The sequence below is a fragment of the Oratosquilla oratoria genome, chromosome 10 (assembly GCF_046742065.1).
Source record: "Oratosquilla oratoria isolate Oo_2021 chromosome 10, ASM4674206v1, whole genome shotgun sequence".
In the NCBI taxonomy this organism is placed as follows: Eukaryota; Metazoa; Arthropoda; class Malacostraca; order Stomatopoda; family Squillidae; genus Oratosquilla; species Oratosquilla oratoria.
In genome coordinates, this window is record NC_134786.1 from 9,847,820 (window position 1) to 9,875,534 (window position 27,715).

A 27,715-nucleotide genomic window follows, 5' to 3' on the forward strand; every position below is an offset into this window, starting at 1 on the left:
CACTAATACAACACACAGCAGTTGAAATCTTCCCATAGAGATTTATGGTAGAGCCTAAGGACCACTGTTTGTCACTGTAATGCTATCAGTTCTCAGTCAGTGAATTGTTGTCATTATTATTTGAGTGCATTTATTTGGGAAATGTCAAGTAAATACTACTGACAGAGCTTATAATTCCCTTATATTAACCCCTTCCGTATGATGACGCCTATGTAGGCATCAAGAGATGTGAATGGGTACATTGGGGATGCTGGTGTCAGCGTCTTGATTATAAATATATATATTTTGTAGTTGTACATGAGTTAGCTCCAGATTCTGTGAACTGGTTTGATCATGCTGAACATTTTTAGAAGCTCCACCATGGGATACGAACCCTGACCCGTGCGTCGAAAATCACGAGGGCAGGACGTTAGCAACCATGCTACGGTGATGGTTCAAAAGGACCATCACCGTAGCATGGTTGCTAACGTCCTGCCCTCGTGATTTTCGACGCACGGGTCAGGGTTCGTATCCCATGGTGGAGCTTCTAAAAATGTTCAATCTGTCTTAAGAAACATACACAACATGGTTTGATCATGTTTTCTATGCTTATTATTACTCAGACTAAAAGAGAATGAGTAATACAGCAGTGACTTTATATTTTATAATGCGATTGGTGTGATGCAAATTATATATGGCAGCCGATGCTGCATGTGAGAATTTGACTCGTACTGAAGTGGTTAAAACCCACATCTTATGTATTCTTGTTGTGTTTACTTCCTGTCTTACAATACATATATCTTCACATCTTCCATACCTGATAGAAAATATGTCGAGCAAGTCTCCAATGTGGCTGTTCATATGGGTACAGAATACTTTGGCGACAAACTCCAAAGGCCATCAGCACCACCAACAGGAGCACCACAAAGTAAGCCATATTTTTAATCATCTTTCCCATCATCATCACCAATGGACCTAAGTATTTGTTGGCAGATAAAATCTCCAGTATTCGAAGGTACCTTATTGATGAGGAATAAAATATTCTTTTAAAATACACATTTTCTGTAAAAAAGATATATTATCATTCTTATTCAGTGACTCAATCCAAAATATATATATGAGTGCTTGTACTGTTACATAGTTGTTTTGAAACATATATACATACATATACCAAGGGCTTTTTCCCTCTTACAGGAGAGGTAGCCAAAGTCAAGAGGCATAATTTCACTCCCACCCATTTTATCCCCACCCCTCCCTCCCTCTTTTCTTGGCTCCTCCTGGATGATGTGTCATCCCTGTATCCCACCCACTGCCCTGGGTCAGAAGCAATGTATCAAGACACAGCATATCCACAGCAAGGCCACTTCATTCACTTGGCAATACCTCTCTTCATCCCCCTATGCAGAAAAAGACAAGACGGGAGAAATCCCAGGCAGCGGATGATGACTCATCATCCACAAGGAGCAAGATAAAGGAAAATAGTATTGGACGGGTGCTGGATGGGATGGGTGAAAGGTGGGTGGATATCATGGCTGACCATCTCCCTTATACAGGGGAAGAGTCCTTATGTTATATGTATTTCCTTAATTGTAGTATACAGGTAAGGAGCAATATTTGTTGTGTCCCATTTCCTACTCTCCAATTGATCATATCTAGCTTCAAATTCATGTACAGTTCCAATTTAACCTATATCCTTGATTTCCAACTATCATATTTAGATTTTAATTCATATATTGTTCCAGCTTGGACTATATCACCTTCTAAGCTTTTCCAGGTACGCATGGTTCCATATAGATGATGTTGTGATGCACAGAAGGGGGATGGGAGGGTGAGGGAATACATGTGAATGACATTTTAATGCAGCCTGAAGGTATTTCTCCCTGTCTTCTCTTTTTCAGCATGAGGGGATTGAGGGGGGGGGTCACCAATTAAATGAAGTGGCCTTACTGTGGATGTGCTGTGTCTTGCTGCATTACTTCTGACCCAGGGTAGTGGGCGAGATACAGGGATGACCGTCATCCAGGAGGAGCCAAGAAAGGGATGGAGGGGTGGTGAATGGGAGTGGAGCATGTGGGGATGCAATGGATGGGAGTGCATTTATGCCTTTTGACTTTGGCTACCTCCATTGTATGGGGGAAAAAGCCCTTGGTATATGTATGTATATGGAAAACTGTTTCTTCATATTCTGTAGACATGTGGTCTTTCTTATTTTGTTCCCATGACCTCTTAAAGCCCTTTCATCCTTAATCAAGAGATCCACCTCTGTCAATGCAATCTATCCCCTTTAGTGACCTTAATACTGTAATTATATCACCTTTTTCTCTTCAATCTTTCAAAGTTGACAGACCCAACTTTGTGTATAATTCATTATGATATTACACCTATGAAGATAGTGTTTATAAGTGTGAATAACCATAACAAAGTGACATTCTATACATATTGCATGGTTGTTCTTAAAGTGTGTCATATATTCATATGATCATAACTGATATAAATATGAAAATTCCTCACCAGTATATAATATCAACACAATACATAACCCTTCCAGTCTGCATTGTTGAAGGATTCAGTCTGAGACTAAGGCCAATAAGGAAGAACAATGCAAAAAATAAGTCAAAAACATTCCAAAGTTTTGCAGACCATACATTGATCTTTTGCCTGAAAAAGGAGAAAGTATATACTGATAAATAATGTATAACTACAAGTAGTATTTTCTTATGTAAGCAATTAACAAGTGTCACCACTGAAATAATATAAAGACAACAAACAAATTAAGTCCACTACCTGAGTTCAACAGGTTCAGCAGCCAAAATCTCCCTGATTTTCTCTAAGAGGAGTGTTGAAATATAAGCCACAGTGTACCACTCCACCCACTCAGGTTCTTCAGGAAGTCGTACAAGAACGAGGTAGGTGTATACACACAAGAAGAACATAAATGCCAACTGTAAGAAATTAATAATTCTAGTACTTCAATAATCTATTAAACAAAATAATAACTCATATATAACACAAACTTAATCATATTTTTAGAATCTATACACAATTTTACACATACACTCAATTGTTACAGGGAATATATCAATTTGCATGCTATTTTTGACAATAGTACTGTGACTTGAGGTGTAAACATAAATACATACATATAACAAGGGCTTTTTCCTCCTTACAAGAGAGGTAGCCAAAGTCAAAGGCATAAACCCACTTCCACCCATTTCATCCCCACATACTCCACTCCCATTCACCACCCCTCCCTCTTTTCTTGGCTCCTCCTGGATGATGGGTTGTCCCTGCATCTTGCCCACTGTCCTGGGTCAGAAGCAATAGAGCAAGACACAGCACATCCAAAGCAAGGCTGCTTCATTTAATTAACAACTCCCTCTCTGTCCTCTCATGCAGAAGAATAGAAGACTGGGAGAAATCCCTTCGGGCTGCATCAGAATATCATTCACACATACTCCCTCACCCACCATCCCCCACCCACTCCCTTCCATGTATCACAGTATCATCCATAAACAACCATTCTCCACTCACCCCTATTTTCTGTCTTCTCCCTTCCTTCCTCAACAGACATTCCTCTTTCCCAATGTCCCTTTTACCCCATCCATCCATATCATCCTTGGTTGCCTCCTCATGTTCACTCCATCCACCTCTGCTTTCCACACCTATTTTACTAGTCTTTCTTCACTAATTCTTTCCACGTGTCCAAACCATCCTAATATTCTTTCATCAACCCTATCTCCCAACTCCCTTTTCATCCCCACTCTCTTCCTCACCTCATTTCTGACTCTATCCAGCTTAGTAACCCCTACCATACTTTTCAGGCACCTCATCTCAAGCACATTTAAACTCTTCCTCTCTCATATTCCATGTTTCTGCCCCATACAGTGCTGTCAGCTCAATCACTCCTTCATACAATCTCCTCTTAGCATCCATTCCCAAATGTCTATTTCTCATTACACTTCTTAATACTCCAAGGCATTTACTTGCTTTTCTCAATCTACATTCTACCTCCACCTCTACTCTCTTTCCCACCACATTCACCCTCAAGCATCTATATCTATCCACTTCCTCCAGTCTCTCTCCATTAATACTCACTTCCAATTTGCTGCCATCTTATCCCCTTGTACACTGCATCACCTAACTTTGAACCACATTTATCTTCAACTTCCTCCTTTCACAAATCCTTCCAAGCTCTGTCACTAACTTCCTTAATCCCTCCTCTGATCGTGCCACAAGCAGTGTCATCAGCAAACAACAACTAGCTTATTTCTCATTTATCTCCATTTTCTTTAACCATCTCCAATCCCTGCCCATTACTCTTGCATGTACCTGTTGTACCATCCCATTCATATATAAATTGAACAGCCATGGCAACATGACACATCCCTGGCAAAGTCCCACCTTTACCTCAAACCACTCACTCTCTCCATTTCTAATTCTAACACAGGCCCTACTACTCTTGTAAAAACTCTTGACTGCTCTTAACAGCTTTCTATCCCATTTATCTGCAATACCTCCCACAGTGCCTTCCATTCTATCCTGTCATAAGCCTTTTCCAAATCCATAATATGAGAGGTACAAAGAAAAGAGAAGTAAAGCATAAGATAAAGGAAGCAAAGAGGAGAGCAGATGTGAAATGGGGTAAGAGTATGACATATTTTTTAAAGTACCGTAATAAAAAGATGTTTTTGAAGGAAATTAAGAGAGGAAGGGGAGGCAAATCAAGAAGAGAAGAAAAAGTAAAAGGTGCAAGTGGAGAGATAATAATGGAAGAGATGGCAGTAAGAGGAAAATGGGCAAAGCATTTTTGAGAACTGTTAAATGTGAAGGAGGATAGGGAGGGAAAGTAGTTGCAGTGGGGAGTGCTAAGAAAATGGTAGTGATGAATGAGGAAAATGTGGGAGAAATAAGAGATGAGGTGTAAGCAGTTATCAAAATGATGAGAGCAAGTAAGGCACATGGGTTAGATAGGTGTCATGCAAAGAGTCTAAAAAAGGAAGGTACAGTGATAATGGAGTGGTTGGTAAGGTTGTTTAATATTTGTCAAAAATAGGTTAGAGTGCCAGAGGACTGGAGGAGTGCCTGTATAGTTCTGCTTCACAAGGGAAAAGGGGACAAGTGTGAACACAGTAGTTTCAGAGGGATCAGTTTATTATGGTGGGTAATTGAAACTTATAACAAGTCCACAAAAGCATTATTGATATAAAAGTATGGTACAATACAGAGTGAATGTGTAATCTCGACCACAGCTGGTGCAATACTGATGCTCCATGGCATGGCGGGAATACAAATCCATTGGTGGAAACCCACAAGATGGTTCCATACAGAGATATACATACATATTTATATAATATTACAATTATAAAACATAATCCCACTACAAATTTGTTAAGTGTATTTGGGAAGACTTATGAGATGGTGTTGATTGAGAAGATTTGGAGAGGAATGAAGGGAGTGATTGGAAAGGAAAAGTGTCATTTAGGAAAGGTAGGGGTTGTGTGGATCTGATTTCTGTGGCAAGGCAGATGTGTGATAAAGCTTTAGGAAAAGGTAATTATTACTACTACTTTTTTTTTTGCCTTTATGGTTTGGAAAATGCTTTTGAAGTGTAAACACTAAAGAAAATGAAAGGCAAATTACTGTATTTAAATATGCAAACAGACAACTCTAGCAAGTGCCAGAGTTCAGCCTAAATACAATGTATGAAGGGGTAATGTATACTTACTGAATGTGCCCAGAACTTGGTGATAGGAGCATTATAAAACTCATAAAATTTGATCCTTGCTGTTAGTTGCTTGGTAACTTGTGATGCATGAGAATCCATATTGGTAGTGGTGTCAAATGTCTGTGCATGCTGAATGGAGGCTCCATTTTCTTGGAGGGGGGCACTGTTACCTTCCCTTACGTTGCTGCTTGACTGGACATTAGTACTTAAGGAAAGGACAGGCAATGATGGCTGTGATGAGGGAGCTGAAGTAGTGATTGATGCTGTAGGAACATTATTGCAGAGAGGAGCCTGTAAGCATGGAAATATATACATTCACCTCATACAATCTCTACAATCCACATACTTCTCAATAACTTCATATAAGAACTACATCACTTCAGATTTCTATCCCATTTTAATTTCATCCAGTAAAATTTTATTGTTGGTATTAAAAGGTAGACAGGGATATTCAAGTAGAATTTTGTCAGTTCAACAATTTTGTAATAGTGCATCATATCTAATGGTGAAGCCATTAACTATTAACGAGATCACTTTCATGTAAAAATGAAGCTTAATCATATGACAGTGCATTCACACTTTCTATTGTATCTTGTTTAAATTATGCTAAAATTAAAGTTTTACACTTGTTTTCCATAATTCCCATGACTGGTCTACTGTATATTAGGAATTTGTATCAAACAGATTTATCAAAACTGTAACAATACCTACTTTCATAAAGTGATACTCCCTGTATCTTCTCCTGCTAGGAACACTTAAAATAATATGACAAATACAAAAGCTGAGGGGAAAATTTACAGAGTACAGTGCTAGATGAGAGATTTGTTGAAAATCAAGCAGAAAGAGAAGCATAATAAGCATCCTTAAGAATTGTAACCATTTCTACTTGCAATATAGCAAACTCAGTTACCTTGTAAGGCTGGCCAAACACGTGCAGTTTAAACTGACAGTTACAACCGTTCAGTTATAACTGTCGGTTGAAACTGCACGTGTGTGGGTATCTCAGTTCAACACCCACACACGTGCAGTTTCAACTGACAGTTATAACTGAACAGTTGTAACTGTCAAGTAAAATTGCACATGTATTTCACCTCTAAGACACAGGTCCCATTCTCCTCACAAGGGAATAATAGAATAAAAAAAAAAAAAAATCTGCAAATATTCTCAGATTTTCTTATGCTAAATAATTTTCAAAACATTACTGATATGTCTATGAGCACAGACAATAGTATGAACACTAATAAACTATATACAAATCAAAAGCCCTTTCCTCTTTATAAGGGAAATAGCCTAGTCAAAGCACACACCCACTTCACGCAGATTAAAATCCATTTTCCACCCTTTCCATCTCAGCACTTCATGATATAAATTTATAGTTTGACACAAACAAATTTTTACTATGGAAATGACATAAGGCAACTGTTTAGTTGATGAGCTTGTTGAACATCTATGATCATGTGTTTATATGATAATACATCTTCAAAATATCCTTATATACTATCTATATTTATATACCTAATGCTTTACTTTTTCCTTGTAAGGGAGGTAGCCAAGTCAAAGGCATGTACCCACTCCCATCCACCACCCTTTCCTCCCCCTCATCTAGGCTCCTCATGGATGACAGGTCATTCCTGTATCCCACCCACTGCCCTGGGTCAGAAGCAAAGTAGCAAGACACAGTACTACATTACTTTAATATTCATATACTCAATATCACTAAAGACTTCACTGTAATTCATACACATTTTAAAAGTATATACTTTTAATATACTTCCAAACTGGTTTTACCATCACTCACTTGCACTGAGACAATGGGAAAATTTTGATAAACTAATGCAAAAGTTTGTTGATTATGTCTAAATTGATTCCACCTTAATTTCCTGAATAGAATTTGTTAAGAGCAAACCAACAGTAACTGCACCTTAGAGGAGTTGCAACATAACAATACAGTACATCCCCTAAGTATTGTAGTAGGGTCAGACTGGAACACAAACACAAACAAAATGAATAACTAACACTGGGCAACAAACAGAAACTGATACATCATACATACATATACATAAAACAATAATCCCTCCCATATCCAAACCACCATTATATGAACCTCGGTGTTATAGCATGATTTATATGTATTGTATACCACTTTCATTCCTTCAGAATTGAAATATTAGCACTAAAGTGGTGGAGTGGAGACTGTGTGTGTATTTACCTCATTGAATTTACCTAACTAGCAAGATGAAAATGTAGTAGCACATTTATTAAATGTTTTTGAATAACCCACTGTCGGAGAAACAAAGCAAAAGAAACAGTCGAACTGTATATTTCGACCACTACTGTGGTCCTCTACAACAGATGAAGAGGACCACAGTAGTGGTCGAAATATAAAGTTCAACTGTTTCTTTTGCTTTGTTTCTCCGACAGTGGGTTATTTAAAAACAACTTACCTAACTAGTATAAGGGAGAGAAGCAACACTCATTGGATCCCATCTCCTACTCTCCTATTTATCACACCTAACCTTAAATTCACATACAGTTCACACTTGATCTATATCCTTGATTTCCAATATTTAAGATTCAAACTCATGTACTATTCCAGCTTGGGCTATATCACCTTCTAAGCCAGTGGTTCTTAACCTGGGGTACCTGTACCCCCAAGGGGTACAAAACCTTAAACTGGGGGTACGAGACATGATAGCCAGTGCAATGGTACTGTGTATTTACTCTGAGAAAGCAAAGCAAGGTTTGTATCGCTAATCCTTTTCACATGTTTGCATTGTATTTGTATTGTATGAGAAAAATTTCTGAGATATCAAGGGGTACAGGCATTGAAAATGGTCAAGAACTACTGTTCTAAGCTATTTCAAGTATTTATGCATCTGTATGGAAAACTGTACATCTGGTCCTGGTGCTGCTGCTGTGCAAACAAATCAGCTAGCCCTGCTGTGGATGTGCTGTGTCTGGCTGCATTGCATCTGACCTGGGCAGTTAGTGTGAGACAGGCACGACATTTCACCCATAAGGGGCTAAGATGAGAAGGAAACAAATGGGTGATGGATAGGAATGGAACTGGGTGCCAGTGGGTGCATGCCTTGGCTGGTTATCTTCCTTATAAGGGGGGAGAAACCCATTGTATATAGATGTCTGTAGATAATAATCAGAGAACATGATAATATCTCCCAAGTTGAAATCATCCATGAATTTCACACTAGATATGACAATGAGTAAGAGATTAGACCCTATGAGACTTCCTCCTTTTTTGTATACTATAACTGGATTAAGACAATTAGGTAAATGCACACACACACACACAATATGGAAAATGTAAAATATTTTGTAGCGATGCATGTTTCCAACTGACCAGGGCATGAAGTGAAAATTACCATGAAATATTAGACAGCTGAATGAAGTAACAATTTGGTCCTATTAGACGACTTCAACTGCAGAGAGGAAAATTGGCCAGACTGGGAAGCAATTGAATATGTAATGTCATTGGGTAATATTCTGCTAAGTAAAACAAAGAACAGTGTAATGGCACAATGGATCAAAGAACCAAGATGAAAAGGGGAGACACTCCAGCTAGACTGGATTTACATATTATATTTACATATATATATATATATAAACACACACACATACACCAAAAGGCACTTTCCCCCTTTTAAGGGGGGTAGCCAGCTAAGGCATGCATTCACTGTTCACCTATTTCACACCTATTTGTTGTCCCTTTTACCTAAACCCCTTGTGAATGAAAGGTCATATCCAGGCTGTTCATTGCCCACTGCCAGGGTCAAAAGCAATGCAGCAAGCCACAGCACCACAGCAGGGCCTGACATCCAAAGCTGGTTTAACCCTACTGTTTCATTACACAGAAATCCTCCAATCCTCATTTACTTAAGAATAAAGAGCAGAATAGAAATCCCTTCAGGCTGAGTCAATTTATCATTCAATCACAACCATTCTCCAATGACACCTATCTCTTGGCCTCTCCTGTTCATCCCATTCTCAGTTTCTTATTGAGTTGAGTGGTTGGAGTTGAGGGATGTAAACTTGGGAGTTTAGATAAGATTATTTCTGTCATAGTGTTTTTTTTTCATGCTATGTTGTGTGGTCTTCCTTTACTGTTATATAATTTGTGAATATGGGTAAGGCAGGTCATAGTGATAGTGTTGTTTCTTGAATTAGAGTTATATGGATATTGTATTTATGTAACAATTAGAACAGCTCCATTTGTTTGTTTGTAATTCTGTTTATGTTTATTTGTAGTGTACTTAGGGTATGTTTCTGTGTTGAAGTGTTTTTGGGTGTAAATTTTGCAGTGTGATGGTTATAGTTCCAATTCTTTGTTGGGCTGTGTTGGAAAGTGTAGTATGTGTGAGTAAGAACCAGGAGTGTCCTATGTTGCACTTGATGGATGTATGTGAAAAGTTTATTGGTTTTGTACATATTGGGCACATGTATAGGCTTAGGTTGTTCTCTATGTCTCTAGCTATTAGGAGGTGTGGGAAGGCAGGGACCAGGGTACTGATCTTTTTATGTAACAAAACAGGAATAAAAGAGGGGTAGATAATTGTTAAGAAGTGGTAAGGTGAACAGTAAATTTCTGGGCCCAATCTAGAGATCAGGTCTCTACAAGGATTATTTTCTGTGTTGTAATGAGATATGGTTGTTTCTATGTCACTGGCTGAAAGTAGTAGGGGGAGGGGAAATGTAGCTAGTTGTCAGCTCTCCATGTATGAGAAGGTGTAAGAAATAGAGTTAAGGTTGATTGAGATTTTGGGCCCAGTCCAGAGACTGAGTGTCAGCCTCTCAGGGGTGCACCACCTGAAGGAGGTGAGGATGTTGCTGGGTTTAGGAAATGGACAGTTCGGCTGTCTATCTTGCAAGACCATCACAAACTATTCCTATCACTATTCCCAAGGAAAGAGAAAGAGAGGAACCTTTAGATACAAGAAAGAGTACAAGATATCCATGAATGAATACATAACAATAAGAAGTGAAGAAAAGTTTTGAGAAAAGTATGTGTCTAGAAAGTGAGTTGTTGATGGCAAATACAGTGTTTCAGAAGAAAGTCAAGCATAAGTACACATGGGAGAGGGTGATGGATGGAAGGGTGGTAGATAGAATGTTAATGGACTATGTAGTGGTAGATAGGAGTGTAATAGGAAGAGTTAAGGATGTACATATTCTAAGGCTTAGAGTGAACTGCTTAAATGAGAAAGAAAAGGAGAAGGAGTATAAGAAGAAGCTGAGATAGGAGTGGGAGGGAGTGAAGGATAGAGTAGAACTAGCAGTGGAGGAGGAATGGGGATGGTTCAAGGAGGGAGTCGCAAGGTGTGCAAAGATGGTGTGTGGAACAAGGAGGATGGGAGGAAATAGAAGGAAGGGTAGTGAGTGGTGGGATGAGGAAGCAAAGGAAGTTGTAGAAGAGAAGAAATGAGCTTTCACAGGTTGGTTACAAAATAGGACAAGGGAATCATATGAGAGGTAAAGAAAAGGGAAGAGAAGTAAAGCAAAAGTAAAGGAGACAAAGAAGAGAGCAGATGTGAAATGGGGTAGTGGGTATGACAGAAAATTTTGAAAGTAATAAAAAGATGTTTTGGAAAGAAATTATGAGAGGAAGAGGAGGCAAGTCAAGTAGAGAAGAAAAGGTAAAAGGTGCAGATGGAGAGATGATAATGGAAGAGAAGGCAGTAAGAGGAAGGTAGGCAGAGTATTTTAGGGAGTTGCTAAATGTGAAGGAGGATAGGGAGGGAAAGGTAGTTGCAGTAGGAAGCTTCTCTACATCCCTCCCTTTTCCTCCTCCACTCTTAATGTCTCTTCTATCAGACAATCCCCTGCTCTCTCCCCAGAAAACATTAAAATCTAGAAATTTTCCAATACTCCCTTTGGGTACCACTACAGAGTCCATAATGCCCTCTCAACTACCCTCCTCTCCACCACTTTTTCCAATGTACACCCATTTCTCAATTTAACTGACAAGAGTGGGGAGCTTTAGTCTGGTATTTCCAATTGTCTGATACATGAAATTATGTGAAATCTGTAATATGACAATTAAAAAGATATGTACACTGTAAATACAATGTAGATATAATGTAAATATAATGTACATATAATAAATTTAACATAATTACTGTAATTTACCATCAGACTTACCAAGAACTGTGAAATCAGGTTTTTGATATGCTGGGATCATAAAGTGAGGGGACTCAGAAATTTATTCCGAGTCATTGGATTTTGTCTGTTGCTTTCAATATCCATTATATTGAGGTCCATTAAATCAGGGGCTGAGTGTATACTTATGATTCTCTATCTTCTTAAACAATGCTATCATTAACTCCCTTTCTAAACACATCTCTGACATCTCTCCACTATAGTTCTGAAACTCCCAACTACTCTATCATCTCATCTCTTTCCCTAACACTAAGATCATCTAGCACCACTACTTCAAATTCCTCCCAAAATTCTATATATATATATATTCAGATAAATTCAAAAGGCCCCCTCTCCCCTTCACTTTTCTCACTACCAAGACCATATGCACTCACTAAAGTCCATTGCCCCGTCCCAATTTCACTTTCACTCTCTTTATCTTTAAGACACTTCCCTCTACTCAATAACACTTTTTCCTATATTATCATGTACCATCAGTGCTACTCCTTCCCTCTCTCACACACTTGTCACTCCTAACATTCTCCCCACCACATTCACCCCTCCCTTTCAACTTAGTTTCACTCAATGCTAAAGCATCTATGTTTCTTACCATTAATGTGTTCCATTTTATTTTTATCAGTACCACATCCATACACATTTATTAAACCATTTACTAGGATTCTGGCTGGAGTTCTCCTTCCAGACCCTCTTATGTCTTGAATTTTCATAGGAGGAAAATACAACATGAAGGATTCCTAGTCCCTCACTCCATACTATTTAGCTTCACTATGTGACATGCATGAGAACACAGCGACAGAATTATTTTCTCCCCACCACAGAAGGATCAACAAGAGGTAGAGTTACAGACATGTTAGAGGACAGGTTCAAGGGAGCAACATAAAGGAGGGACAGCAACGGTACAAAAGTATCATTATTCCTTGAAGTTAGAGATTTGAAACTCTAACATATATGAACATGTGACTCTGGTCCATAGGGGTGCCTACAAACAGTCCCTAAAGTTACCAGGCTTTCAATATGAAGAATGTTGATGACTTTTATCTTCCACTACCCCTCCTTTCTGCTACCTTCCTTAAATCTCTTCTTTAACACTTCTGTGATCTCACCTCTTTGGCACAGTATTGTCCCCAAGGATGGATGAGCTGGTTAATTGTCAGCAATGAAAAATACATACATTACTTAGTCTTACTCCCATACATTACACAGGGCACAACTATTACTTCATACATTCTTTTCATTGTTTCTACCAGCATAACCATTTCTCCATACTATTCTCAAGGAATACCTTCCTTTCCTTGCATTATGATATCTTATAAAACTCATCATTTTGACCTTAAACTTAAATTTCTATTGCTGGCTTAATCATCACTGTGACATTTGGGACCCCAATGCACCAGGAAATCCATGGTCAAATGCTCTGTGTACCCACATACCAGCCTACCATTACTTCAGAAATTGTATTAGCATTAGAAAGTTGGCTCTTTATGTATTAAGAAAGTCTAACAGATATTTACAAGAAAAAATCCTTGTCAGTATTTCTTAATCAACTGCATAGCAGATGGAGGTGTACGGCTTATAGAATTTCTACTACACATTTAAACCTTACTTGTGTTAATGAATACTATGCTATAGCTTCTAATAACCAGAAAAATTATACTCTGTAAAGAAACAAATCTACAGCACATTTAATCATGACAGTGCACATATAAATGTAACCATCAAACCTTCAAAGTAATAAAATTGCTATTACTATATGACCAGCAAAATAAATATAATTATTGTTCAAAAATACATTGTAGTAAATGTAAGTTAACATATGTTCCAAAAAAATATAACTACAAAGAAAAGCATTAGAACTGATAATATGGAAATATTTTGCAATCGAAATACACAAAAACACTGATCAGTAGGAGGTACTCACAAAGGTAACAAGAAAATACAGACGCTCCTCTACTTACGTTCATTCGTTTTACGTTTTTTCGATTTTATGTTTGAACTGACTGTAAAAAAAAAAATTGTAAAAAAATTGTTTTTGAGTGAATTTTTTAGTTTAGCGCGCTCTCTGTAGTTCAAACGATACTTGCGCACAATGCTGCGTCCATTGTTTACATTGCACAAACGACAAACTGAACATGCCTTGCCTCCTCCTCCTCCACCATCTCAATTTATGTTGCTTGAATTGATTTGAAATTAATGTTATTATTTTACAATGTTATGTGTATAATTAATAATTTAGGGGTGTTTTATAAGATACGGTAATAGAATTTACGGATGTATAGTACAGTAACAACTTACGTTCATTTTCAACTTACGTTCGGCCATTCGGAATGTAACTAAAATGTAAGTTGAGGAGCGTCTGTAACTAAAAATTCATATCGTGAAATCCACATAAAGCCAATAACTAAATCAATAATGGAGACAAGTATCTGTAGCAGTACTAGAAGTATTTGAAGCACCTGGTCAACAGACATGAAAATTAGCCCACTACACAGAGAAATGATATACTGTACATCCAAAATGTCTCCACCCAAAATATCTCCATTCATTAACGACATGCCACTAATGTCTCCAGACCAAAATGTCCCTGGGACAAAAAGTTATTGTATAAATGTCTTCCAGTAACCTTGAAATGTTCTAAGAAAACATATTTCAATAATAAAAACAGTCCTTGACAAAAATATTGAGGTTATTAGAAGAAAGGAATTTCTCGCAAGTTATAATAATTCAACTGCAGCAAATAACTAACTTCAACTGAGTTGAGATTAGATCATTTCTTTATGGTAATTTTTTATTCAGGTAAGAAGTGAATTTTATTAATAAAATACAACACTTAAATATATGTAAATGTACACATATCTAAGTAAATATACATATATTTTACATTAGAAAATAAAAGTTTGTTTCGGAATTCCAGCCCTCAATTTGTATTCATGATTATAATTTCTTAATCTACATATTTCTATTCCAGAGTGTGAATGAATAAAGTCTAGAAACTTTGAAAAATGTAAAAATTCAAGCTCATTTAATTTTTGCATCATAATACTTATCAATTAATTCGGCCGATTTACTTTTCATGGTTTATGGGTACTTTCTTAAATGAAGACTATTATCCTTTCTAGTTCTACAAACTTTATTGGGTAGAGTTCTGAGAGGAGGTATGCATGTATGCATGTTTGTGTTTGGAGGGAAGGAAAGCACATTGTTATGTCATGGAAAGTTACTTGTTGGTTATGTTGAGATTGTCTGGTAGGTTGGTTGTTGAAACCTAATATATTTAGGTTTGAGTTTTTTCATCATCTCATCTATCAAATGAAAAGCCACCTTAATATTCTGCAGCAATCCATATGTCTCTTCATCAATCTAACTGATATGTCTGTCAGGTGACAGGTTGCCTTTATAATAGATTTATTTCCCAATGAATAGTTGAGTTTTTACCCATTTCCATTACTTTGAATTTTTGGTAGAGAAATTCCTTTTCCATTCTTGGCTCCAGGCAAATATAGTATCCAGACCTTTATGCAACAGCTTATAGTCCTTCTTGTTCTTCACTCTTCTCATAATCTTTGAATTATCTGCACATGTATTAGCATAGCCTCTTGTACCTTTCATTGTGTCATTAACATAAGAAACATTACAGGTACTAGTAAAGTTGAACCAAGTGCATGGTTTATTAAATTCCGCGCTACAAATTCCTCTCTAAGGGGCGTTGTCCTAGCCTTCCGATGGAAGGAGTTTGTGACATTAAACCATATCATCATCATCATCAGTATTAGACCCTATGGGACTCCACTGGTCACTGGTCTCTTTCCTGATATCTAATCCTTTAATATACACCAGATTTTCAGGAAATCTTTCATCCATATGATGCAGTTTACCTCTTAGTCCTCTAATATGCTCCAGTTTCCACAAGTCAAGTGTGAAGTACTCTATCAAAGGCTTTTTTTTAGATCTGAGTACACACAATCTACCCAGACCTCCCTCTCTTCCAGCATATCACTTTGGTATGATGACACCAACGTAGGTGTCATGAGGCATGAGTAGGTACACAAGGATGTTGGCATCTTGATTATTATTTTTTTGTAGTTGTACCCCCCAATTCTGTGAACTGGTTTGATCATGTTTTCTGTGTTTATTATTACTCAGAATAAAAGAGAACAAGTAATACAGCAGTGACTTTATATTTTATAATGCGAGTAGTGTGATGAATTGTACATATAGCAGTCGATGCTGCATGTGAGAATCTGACTCGTGCTGAAGTGGTTAACAACTTTTGACTGAAAGTTTAACTGGGTCTGCACATGTGACCTTCCTGATTTAAAGCCAAATTGGCTGTCTGTCAAATTGTTCACATCTTTTCAAAATGTCTGATCCATCAATCTTTCATAATCTTTTTACACAATTTCACTATTGTGTTGATTTGTGATACTGGCCTGTAATTTTGTAGTGTCTCCTTACTGCCAATTTTATGAATTGGTACCATATTAGCTTTCTTTCAATCACATGACTACTACTTCTTTTAATGAGTACACAATAAAACTATGAATCTTGTCTGTCAGTGACTGTTTCTAAGTCACTGGTGGAAAGTAGTATGAGGAAGGGAACAGTTGCCATTTGTCAGCTCTTCTGTTGTAAGAAGACAGAGGAAATAGAGTTTAAGTTGACAGAAACAATGGGTTGCAGAGACCACCACTACCAGATACCTGTCACTAGTCCCATCTGTGTTGGAAAAGATTAAAAATAAACTAAGTGGTTTTCTATGACTTCAGTTCGCTTGCTACAATAAAAATCTGAATGATATGATTAGCCAGTGTCCCTTTGTCCATGAAAGATTATCAAAATTACAATAAAAGTTTTCAGAGAATTCTGTTCACTATTTCTCAACAATATGAAATTCTACAAACTAGATTGCATCTTTATATGAACATTTCTTTATATCTTCATTAATTTTTTTCTGATTTTTTTTTTTTTTTTTTAATATTTGGAAGATGGTGACATTTTACTGAGAAGATATTATGAACCCTTTTCTGTGGAAATTTTTGAGCAGAGACATTATGTTCCAGATTCCAGATAAACACCACTTGTAGCTGTTCCATAAAAAATATACAGTACATAAATAGCTACTTAACAACTATGAAGCATATACACAACCAATGATTTCTATAAAGCTACATTAAGAATGCATGTACCTAATAAAGTCAATTAGGTATATACAAAAAGGCAGCCACCACTTAATATCTGAGTACCTTAAAACACAAATGCTAAATTGACGAAACCACCAAACAGCCGTGTAATATTGTAAAACCAAATTATGACCCACAATTACTTAGTACCAAGCCACCAACTGACCACATTCTGGACCTGATACTCCTTACCTCTTTAAGCTGTACTGTTGGAGTTGGACTGGGCTGCATGTGCCCACAGGATTCAATTTTCCCTGTCTGTTTGAGGGCAGCAAGGGGAAAGAGAAAGAGAAAGAAGGAGGGGGAATAAGTCAATTCATGTCTCTATAAAAATATTGTACCATGCCATGTGGAGTTTCTGCATATAATCAACTCTTCCTACACAACAAATTTCTCATGTTTTTATGATCATGTAGATGTGCAAATATTTTTCCCTTGCTTTATTACTACCATTGTGTGCTGTTGAGACAAGATGAGAATCAGATTTGCCTCATAATTACATGGACCTGTGTTTGATACTCAACAGCTACCTGTAGCTGTCCAAACACATAATCAAAGGTGATGGCCTCAGCTGTAGCTATGCATATCCCTGGCACAAATTCCTTACCTTCCACTAGCATTTTTATTAGCATAAAATTTTCAGCTTTAACATTTCACCCTACCATTGGGGGTTGACAACACATCAGTAACAGGCAAATTATCTGGTCTCTCAAGTACCGTATTTTCCGGCTTAAAATGCGCATCGGATTATAATGCGCACCCATGCACTTCGTTATCTCAGTACACAGATAGCGCGCACCAACGTATAACGCGCATGCCCGATCGCATTTGTCTATAACGCAGTTTTACCTCGGTATTTATATTATGTGAACAAGGTTACATGGAGAAGTATTTTTCATTGGCTAGAGCCACCGCTGGGAAATCTGTTGATTTGTCACTAAATTAAGTGTCAGTTTAGGCATCAATCTGGACACAACTAAGAAAAAGTCGGAACTACATGTACGGTACCGGTATATGACTCATGTTGTGCGTTGGTCCCTTATTACTTTGTAGCTTAAATAGATTGTAGGAAATATGATCTAAAAAAAGTTTATTGAAAGTAAAATATACACAAAAATTTCGGGATTTTTACAGAAAATGTTCATTTTATATCTTGAGGAAATAGTTCGTCTTTACCATTTTTTTTTATATCTAATACTGAAACAAATTACAGACTGTTTCGTTTTAGCTTTCAGCCTGCAATGACAGTGGTGAAATAGGACAGTCTCTCATCGAGGTGACGTTTAGTTAATATAACTCCCGAAAGAGGGTGTTGTAGTCGGGTGTTTGACACGAGTTTATGAACGGCCGCAACGGAATTTGTACCATACCTAAAGTGAAGCAACAAAGCCAACATAAAAATTCAAACTAAGATGCTGTAAACATGGGCAAATATCATGAATATTGGTCATGTTTCATGGTGTTTAGGCCTATTTGAACATGAAAAATAAGATTCGATAGATACCTACCTATACCAAATATTTATAAACGGTAGACCATGCTGGCGTATTCTTTTATGTCACCATGGCTGTTCTTGTTGTTGTTACGGAACGTCCCGGAGAAGTGTGCCTCCCAACTTTGTGACGGCCAATATCGTCACGTTGTGAAAAAAAATTACACACACAGCCACAGAATTTTTATCGTAGGCCGCAGATAATGCGCACCACCGGATAACGTGCAACCCCCCTTTTTAGGCCCTTCCAACGGAAAAAAATCACGCACTATACGCCGGAAAATACTGTAATAGGGATGGAATGACTGGAATAATTTCCTTTGATCCTCATACAATGGAGAGAGAATGGGGGAGAGAGAGAGAGAGAGAGAGAGAGAGAGAGAGAAATACTCCCTATTTCCTCAGCACTTTTGTTAGGATTACTCCTTTATTATTTCTCAATTTTCTTGCCCTTCACATTTTATATCACATTCATCTTCTCTATAATTTCTGTCATGCTGCATCAGCATCTTTGTTTTCTTATTCTTATTTTCTGGGATGGGGGATTGAGACTTTTGGAGTACTTGATAATGATGTTACATGAAAATTATATGAACATAGTTCTTTGTCAATACATCCATCTAATAACATTACACACACACAGATGTAGACAAGTCTAGGTGCGTCTTACTTTTTGGATGCCAAGAAGAATAAAACACCTTAAGCAAGTTATGTCAAGTAAAGGAAATGAAAATTATTAAGAAAATTACATCAATAACTCTAGGGAAGGACTTGGATGTAACAGACTAGATTGACAGCATGTATAGGTTAGGCAAATATAAGAGAAATTGTGCATGTCCAGTGAAAATAAAGTTCAAGTTGCAAGCCATGGCAAAAGAAGTAATCAGCATGAAAAGATTAAAAAAATATTTTGATTAGGAGAGATGCTTACAAAGAGGAAGCCAAAGTAAAAAATAATAGGAGGACCAATGAAGAAAAAGAGCATTTTTTTTTTTTTTTGAGTTGTCAATCAGAAGGTGAAGAAATTATTTCTAAGAAAACAGGAAGGCAGCATTGCAAAGTAAGCACTATAAGGAAACTTAGAATAGCATATGCTAATGTTGATGGATTATTATAAGCTAGGTTGGAGATAAATGACTACTTAAGAATAAATGAGCCTGATACATTGTGTCTAGTAGAGACTAAACTCCCCAAAAATGTTGATCTACAGTTGGAGAACAACAGATACACTTATTGGAGATGATACAGAGAAGAAAAAAATGGTGGAGGAGTAATATTTGTGGGGAGAAGTGAAATAATAGTGGAAAATCTGAGTGAAGGCAGGGCTGAAGCAATTCACCTAAAGATCAGTACTAAAGGACACAATAAAGACTTCATGATGGCATTTGTTCCCCCAAGACAAGTTCTTGGGATGAAACTAAATATCAAGAAATGTTAAAGGATACAACTATTTTCCTCAAGAAAAATTCTGAAAAAAGTAGTAACATAGTTGTTATTGGATATTTTAATTGTGGTGATGTCAAATGGGAGGAATGGGAAGCAAGTGTCAAAGCAGATTCCTGGGGAAATACACTGTTGAATATAGTAATAGAGAACACAATAACCCAGTGGGTAAAGGAAGTGACCTGGGTAAGAAGAGATGACACTCCCACAAGACTAGATCTGTTAGTAACCAAAGAACCAGACATCATCATCTCCTTGAACTACCTTTGCCCAATAGGAGAAAGTGACCATGTTATAACTGAATTTTCAGCTGGAGGATGAGGAAATGAAGCCAAGGAATGAATCAGGCAAGGGAGACTATATTTTAGGAAAGCAGATTACTTAGGGTTGAGAAAATTCTTTGAAGAAACAAACCGGGAGGAATTAATGAATACCACAGGAATAAGGAAGAAATGGGAAATCTCTTGACATTTTCAACAGGGGACTGAACAAACATGTGCCAAAGACTAGCAAAAGGAAGAAACAAAAACAGGATTGGTTTAACAAAAAGTGTGAGATTGCAAAAAAGGTCAAGGATGTGGCTTGGGGAAAATGGAGGAAAAGAATAAAAGAAAAGATGCTTAAAACAAGCTATGAATGACTATACCCGAATCTGTAAGGAGAAAGAAAGCAATTTTGAAAGAGGTGTAGTAGAAAAATGCAAAGATGAACCAAAACTGTTTTAGTGGTTTATCAATGGTAAATTGAGACACAGGGGAGAAATCATCAAATTAATAGTAGATGATGAGGTCTTTGAAGAGGTCTCAGCTGAGGCAGAAATTATGAATGACTCTTCACAAAAGAGCACATCTTTTTTGAGAAAAGCAAGGGGAGCAAAAAAACAGATTTAGCAGATATAAATGTAGAAGTGAAGGATGTGCTCAATCTCCTGGGATCATTGGGACCTGAGGGGACCCCAAACTGGTTACTTAAAGAATGTAAGGAACAACTAGCAGACAAGATCCACAGTCTTAAAACATGTTCATTGAAAGAAGGCATTGTGCCACTTGACAGGAAAAAGGGCAAACATGGTGCCAATTCACAAAGGTGAAAACAAGGAACCACCAATAATTATAGGACAGTATCACTAACAAGTACAATAGTGAAATTATGTGAAAGAATTATGAAATATCAATGGACCAAATATCTTGAAAAGATGAACATTCTGACAGACAATCAGTCAGTTTGGCTTCAGATCTGGAAGGTCATGTGTTGAACCTTTTAAATTTTTAATCAAGAATGACTGATGTACTGCAAGAGAGGGGTGGGTGGACTGCATGTACCTGGACTTTGATAAAGCATTTGATAAAGTACCTCACATTTGACTTTAGTGGAAATTGGAACATGTTGGAGGACTGAGAGGCAAACTATTAGAATGGATTAAGGACTTTTTGAAGGAAAGATACATGAGGAGAGTAGTAAAGGACAAGATATCAAGCTGGAGAGTGGTAAGGAGTGGAGTACCACAAGGTTCAGTGCTTGCACCAACAATGTTTCATGTCTATGTTCATGACATGATGGAAGGAACAACAAGCTATGACAACATTTTTGCAAATGATGCAAAAATCATAAGAAGAGTGAAAAATGAGGACAAAAATCTAGATACTAGTTTTGCATGGAGCTAAGACTAGGAAATGAAGTTCAATTCCAAAAAATGCAAAGTTCTGGAAATGGGCAATAGTAGCAAAAGGCCATCCTTAAACTATTCCTTGGGAAGTGAACACATTACAAAAGCAAAAGAGGAGAAAGACTTGGGAGTATTGATAAAAAACAACCTATCACTTGGCAGATACATAAGCAGGATTGTGGGAGAGCCATAGGGACTACTGCAGAAGATTAAAGTGGCGTTCCAATATATGGATGAAGGTATGATGAAAAAACTCATTGAAACCCTGATACGTCCAAGAGTGGAATATGAGCCAGTAGCATGGTCCCCATACAGAGTGAAGGATACAATACAAAGGGCAGCAACCAAACTGGTCTCCAGCTTAGCAGATAAGCCATATGAGGAAAGACTAAAAGTACCAACTCTGCCAACTTTGAAATATTGAAGAGAAAGAGGTGATATCATAACATTATTCAGGTCACTAATGGGGATAGATTGCATTGATAGAGGAAATCTCCTGATTAAAGATGGGAGGGCTTTAAGCAGTCATGGAAGTAAATTAAGAAAGACCACTTGTCTAACGGATGTGAAGAAATAGTTTTCCATATAGATGTATAAATATATGGAATAACTTAGAAGGTGATATAGTCCAAGCTCAAACAATACACGAGTTCAAATCTAAATATGATAATTGGAAGTCAAAGATATGGATTGAGTTGGAACCATAAATGAATTCTAGTCTAGGTATGTTAGACAATTAGAGAATAGGAGACAGGACCCAATGATCATTACTCCTTTCCTGTATACTACAATTAGGTAAACACACACATACACACTATTTGGATGAAAACAACCCGCAAAGTGATGATGCCAAGTGCACCACATGTATTGCTTTTGGTATATAAAGAAGGATTAACTGCCTCCCCATTGCAACCCCTGATGATGATCCCTGGACAGGGCTCGAAATGTCAGGATTAAATTACCTCCTTCTGAGTCTGGTGCTCTTTACTTTTTCCATACATACATACATATACCAAAGGGTTTTTCCCCCTTACAAGGGAGGTAGCCAAAAAACAAAGGCATAAAAACCACTCCCACCCATTCCATCCCCACACACTCCCATCCACCCCCTTCCCTCCCTCCTATCTTGGCTCTTCCTGGATGACAGGTCATCCCTACATTTTGCCCACTGCCCTGGGTCAGAAGCAGTGTTGCAAGACACAGCACATCCACAGCAAGGCCGCTTCATTAAATTGGTGACTTCCACCCCCTTCTCTGCCCCCTCATGCAGAAATGGAGAATACAGGGAGAAATCCTTTAAGGCTGCATCAATTTATTTTCCATACATACTCCCTCACCCTCCTCATCCCCATCCCATTCCCTTTAATACAGTACATCATCACCCATACACAACCAGACAAGCATATCAACACAATAGTCGGAGAAACATTCAATTTCCTAAGGTTAATGAAAGTGGCTTTTGACTATTTGGATGAGAAAATGGTAAAGAAAATATTAGTTACACTGATAAGACCAAAATTGGATTATGCTGTGACACTATGGACACCCAGTACTAAAAATAATATAAAGAAATTAGAAAGAAGATGGCACCAACACTCTCCAAATTGACATACGAACAAAGATTGTCCAAATTGGAACTACCAACCCTGGAACAAAAAAGAGAAAGAGGAGATCTACTGACTATTTACAGAATCATGAAAGGAATAGAAGTCCTAGAGATGATTTATTAAAATGGGACAAGAGAAAAACAAGACATGAAAAGAAACTCAAAAAGGATAGTTATAGAAGAGATCTGAAAAAGAACAGCTTCCCACACAGAGTCCTGAATATCTGGAATAAATTAGATGAGGCAACAGTGTGTGCAAATACTATTCAAGAATGTAAGAACAAACTTGATACTGAAAGATATAGAGATGGGTCACTACAAGCATAGCTCCTTTCTCGTATAATACAACTAGGTAAATATATCCTTCAGACATGAAGTCTTTCTCAATTTATTCTCATGTCCTCTTAAAACCCTCCCATTAGCTCAGTGCTAATCTCTGATTGCTTGGTGTTAATCAGAGATTACTACCAAGCAATTAATATACAACAAAATATGTGTGAAGCATTGGAACAGTGTGGGGGTTTCCTATTGTGCTACGACAAACATATAACACTCATGGGGAGATAGCCACCTTTCTGAGTTCTACGATAGTGTAATATTGATGTCCAATCCAGAATATCTCAACTTTGTATTGTACCATTTTATACCCCTCTACCTGAATACTTGAAGATGCCTGGTGCAGTGGGTGAAACTAGGGAAAGTTTATAGGTACTGAAGTTATTGGACAAAAATTGTACATATTGTTATTGGAGAGAGAAAAAAAAAAATTAATAAAATAATAACACAAAGTCAAGTTGAACATATGGAGACAAAGAGATGGGACCCCACACAATTAGGTTAACATACTAATGCAAAATAGACAATAATTAATTTTTTCCTAGTCTATGAGAGAGCTCAAAGACCATTGCCAACCACTCTGGGGTTGCAGGTTTTCAGTCACCAATTCTCAAGGTGATAATCATTATCAGTAATCTTTATTCATACTCCTGATACTTCCACTTTTATATCATATAACAAATCTTCAGTTATTTCTTTCCACTTCTCAATAGAAATGGGAGCAATGATGAGTACTGCAAGTGGTGATCCTGCAAGATACTGGTCACAGAAAAATAATATTCTTGCTGTTTATTTTAAAAATTCATCAACACTCTCACTTCCAACTGACAACTACTCCCTCCTATATTTACCTAATTGTAATGTACAGGAAAGAAGCAATGCTCATTGGGTCTTGTCTCTCACTCTCCAATTAATCATACCTAGTCTCAAATTTATGTACAGTTCCAACTTACCGTATTTTCCGGCTTAAAATGCGCATCGGGTTATAATGCGCACCCATGCACTTCGTTATCTCAGTACACAGATAGCGAGCACCGACGTATAACGCGCATGCCCTATCGCCATCTAGCGCGAGAATCGAGAACACATTTTAATTGTTCAGTAATGTCACTGTTATGATAAAAGCAATCGGCACATTATTCGGTATTGTCCAAGCACTGAAAATTAATCAGCACCCTTGTAAAACAAAAAATGCGCATAATGTACGAATTCCACAATGAATACTAGTATAATCCGCATGCATTTAAAAGTTTTTAGTGTCCGATCGAATGGAATAGAAGTCCACAACGAAAGTTCACAGGTGCGATAAAACAACCAGCACATTGTTCAGTAATGTCCTAATGCACAAGTTTGTAGGAAATATGACCTAAAACAAGTTTATTGAAAGTAAAATATACACAAAAATTTTGGGATTTTTACAGAAAATGTGCATTTTATATCTTGAGGAAATAATTCGTCTTTATCATTTTTTATTTAATACTGAAACAAACTACAGACTGTTTCGTTTTAGCTTTGAACCTGCAATGATGGTGGTGAAATAGGTCAGTCTCTCATCGAGATGACGTTTAGTTAATATAACTCCCGAAAGAGGGTGTTGTAGTCAGGTGTTTGACACGAGTTTATGAACTGCCGCAATGGAATTTATACCATACCTAAAGTGAAGCAACAAAGCCGACATAAAAATTCTAACTAGGATGATGTGAACATGGGCAAATATCATGAATATTGATCATGTTTCATGGTGTTTAGGCCTATTTAAACATGAAAAATAAGATTCAATAGATACCTACCTATATCAAATATTTATATAGCCCATGCTGGCGTATTCTTTCATGTCACCATGGCTGTTCTTGTTCTCACGGAATGTCACGGAGAAGTGTGCCGTCCCGACTTTGTGACGGCCAACGTGACGTTATTGTGAAAAAATTACCGGTACACACACAGCAGAATTCTTATCGTAGGCCGTAGATAATGCGCACCACCGGATAATGCGCACCCCCCATTTTTAGGCCCTTCTAACGGAAAAAAGTCGCGCACTATACGCCGGAAAATACGGTAATCTATATCCTTGATTCCCAATTATCATGTTTAGATTTGAATTCATATATTGTTCCAGCTTGAGCTAGAACACATTCTAAGCTATTCCAAGTATGCATCTATATGGAAAACTGTATATCTTCACATCCCTTAGGCATGTAGTCTTTCTTATTTGTTCCCATGACCTCTTCAACGTCCTCCCATCTTTAATCAAGAGATCTTTTCTGTCAATGAAATCTATTCTGTTTAGTGACCTGAATCATGTCACCTCTTTCTCTTCGATCTTTCAAAGGTGACAGACCCAGTGCTTTTAGTCTTTCCTCATATGGTTTATCTGCCAGGCTGGGGACCAGTTTGGTTGCTGCCCTTTGTATTCTTAAGATCTTGCTGATGTCCTTCACTCTGTGTGTGGAACATACCAATGATACATATTCCAGTCTTGGATGGATCAGGGTTTTGATGAATTTTTCATCATCTCTTCATACATATGACAAAAAGCCACTTTAATCTTCTGCAGCAGTCCATATGTCTCTCCCACAATTCTGCTGATATGTCTGTCAGGTGATAGGTTATCTTTTGTCAACATTTCCAAAACTTTCTCCTCTTTCGCTGTTGTAATGGGTTCTCTTCCCAACGAACACTTTAAGGATGGTCTTTTGCCACAATTGCCCATTTCCAGCATTTGACATTTTTTATACCGAACTTCATTTTCCATTTTTGGTTCAATGCAAAATAGTGTCTAGATCTTTTTGGAATAGTCAACCATTCTCCTCATAATTTTTGCATCATCTGCAAACATGTTGGCATAGCTTGTTTTACATTTAATCATGTCAATGACACAGACAAGAAACATCATTGGTGCAAGCACTCAACCTTGTGGCGCTCCACTTGTTTCTGCTCTCCATCTTTGACAACTTATGCTTTGCTATTGTCCTCATGAATCTTCCATTCTAGAAATCTTTCATCCATTCAAGTTATTTGCCTCCAAGTCTGCTAATGTACTCCAATTTCCACATAAGTTGATTGTGAGGTACTTTATCAAAAACCCTCTCTTGGTTGAGGTGCACATAGTCCACCCACTCCTCTCTTTTGCCGGATATCAATCTCTCTCAATTAAAAGCTTAATCAATCTCTCTCAATTAAAAGCTTAAAAGGTTTGACATACTTGACCTTTCAAATCTGAAGCCAAACTCTATTTACCTAGTTGTATTATATGGGAAGGGAGCTATGCTCATGGTGACCCATCTTTGTATCTCTCAGCATCAAGTTTTTTCTTAAAATCTTGAATAGTGTTTGCACACACTGTTTCTTTGTCAAATTTGTTCCAAGTATCTATCACTCTGTGTGGGAAGCTATTTTTTTCAGATCTCTTCTGTAATTATCTTTTTTTAGTTTCTTTTTGTGTCCACTTGTTTTTCCATTGTCCCATTTCAATAAATCATTCTTATCTAAGATTTCCATTCCCTTCATAATTCTATAGATAGTTAGAATGTGTCAGAATGTTCATCTCTTCAAGATATTTGGTCTATAATCTTTCACAATCCTTTCACTATTGTGCTGGTCATTGATAATGGCATATAATCTAGTGGTGTCTCCTTACTTCCACCTTTGTGAATTGGCAACACATCTGCCCTTTTCCAATGAAACAGCACTGTTCCTTCTTTCAATGAGCATGTAATAAGACTGTTAATCTTGTCCACTAGTTGTTTCCCACATTCTTGTATCCAGTTTGAGATCCTGTCAGGTCCTAAAGCTTTTGTCATATCCAGCAATCCCAAAAGATTGAGCATTTCCCTCACTTCTACATTTATATCTTCTGTGAAGACCGATAGGAAACTTTAATTATTTCTGCCTAAGCTGAGCCCTCTTTAATGACCTCACCACTCACTATTTAATAGGTGATTACTTTCGTCTCAAATTACCATTTATAAACCTGTAAAACAATTTCAGTTCATTGCAATTATCTTTCAAAATTACTTCCTCCCTGCGAATTCTTGTATAGTCTTTTCTAGCTTGTTTGTAAGCATCTTTTTTATTTTTATTGCTTCTTCTCTTCCTCCATTTTCTCCAAACCACATCTCTG

The 27,715-nt window shown here is 37.4% G+C and overlaps 1 protein-coding gene across 13 annotated transcripts in view; it reads right to left on the reverse strand.

Moving 5' to 3' along the window:
* The window catches only part of Trpm (transient receptor potential cation channel, subfamily M), a 320,107-nt gene that overhangs the window by 20,769 nt on the left and 271,623 nt on the right, over window positions 1–27,715 (reverse strand). For 8 of the 13 annotated variants that reach the window (XM_076191463.1, XM_076191459.1, XM_076191457.1 and 5 more), the window contains 5 exons: window positions 17,245–17,310; window positions 5,705–5,995; window positions 2,764–2,921; window positions 2,491–2,637; window positions 797–998 (listed from right to left, as the gene is read on the reverse strand). In XM_076191463.1, coding sequence (XP_076047578.1) covers window positions 797–998; window positions 2,491–2,637; window positions 2,764–2,921; window positions 5,705–5,995; window positions 17,245–17,310 — 864 coding nt within the window. The remainder of the gene's footprint in view (window positions 1–796; window positions 999–2,490; window positions 2,638–2,763; window positions 2,922–5,704; window positions 5,996–17,244; window positions 17,311–27,715) is intronic. The other 5 variants (XM_076191469.1, XM_076191467.1, XM_076191466.1 and 2 more) reach the window with 1 other exon arrangement.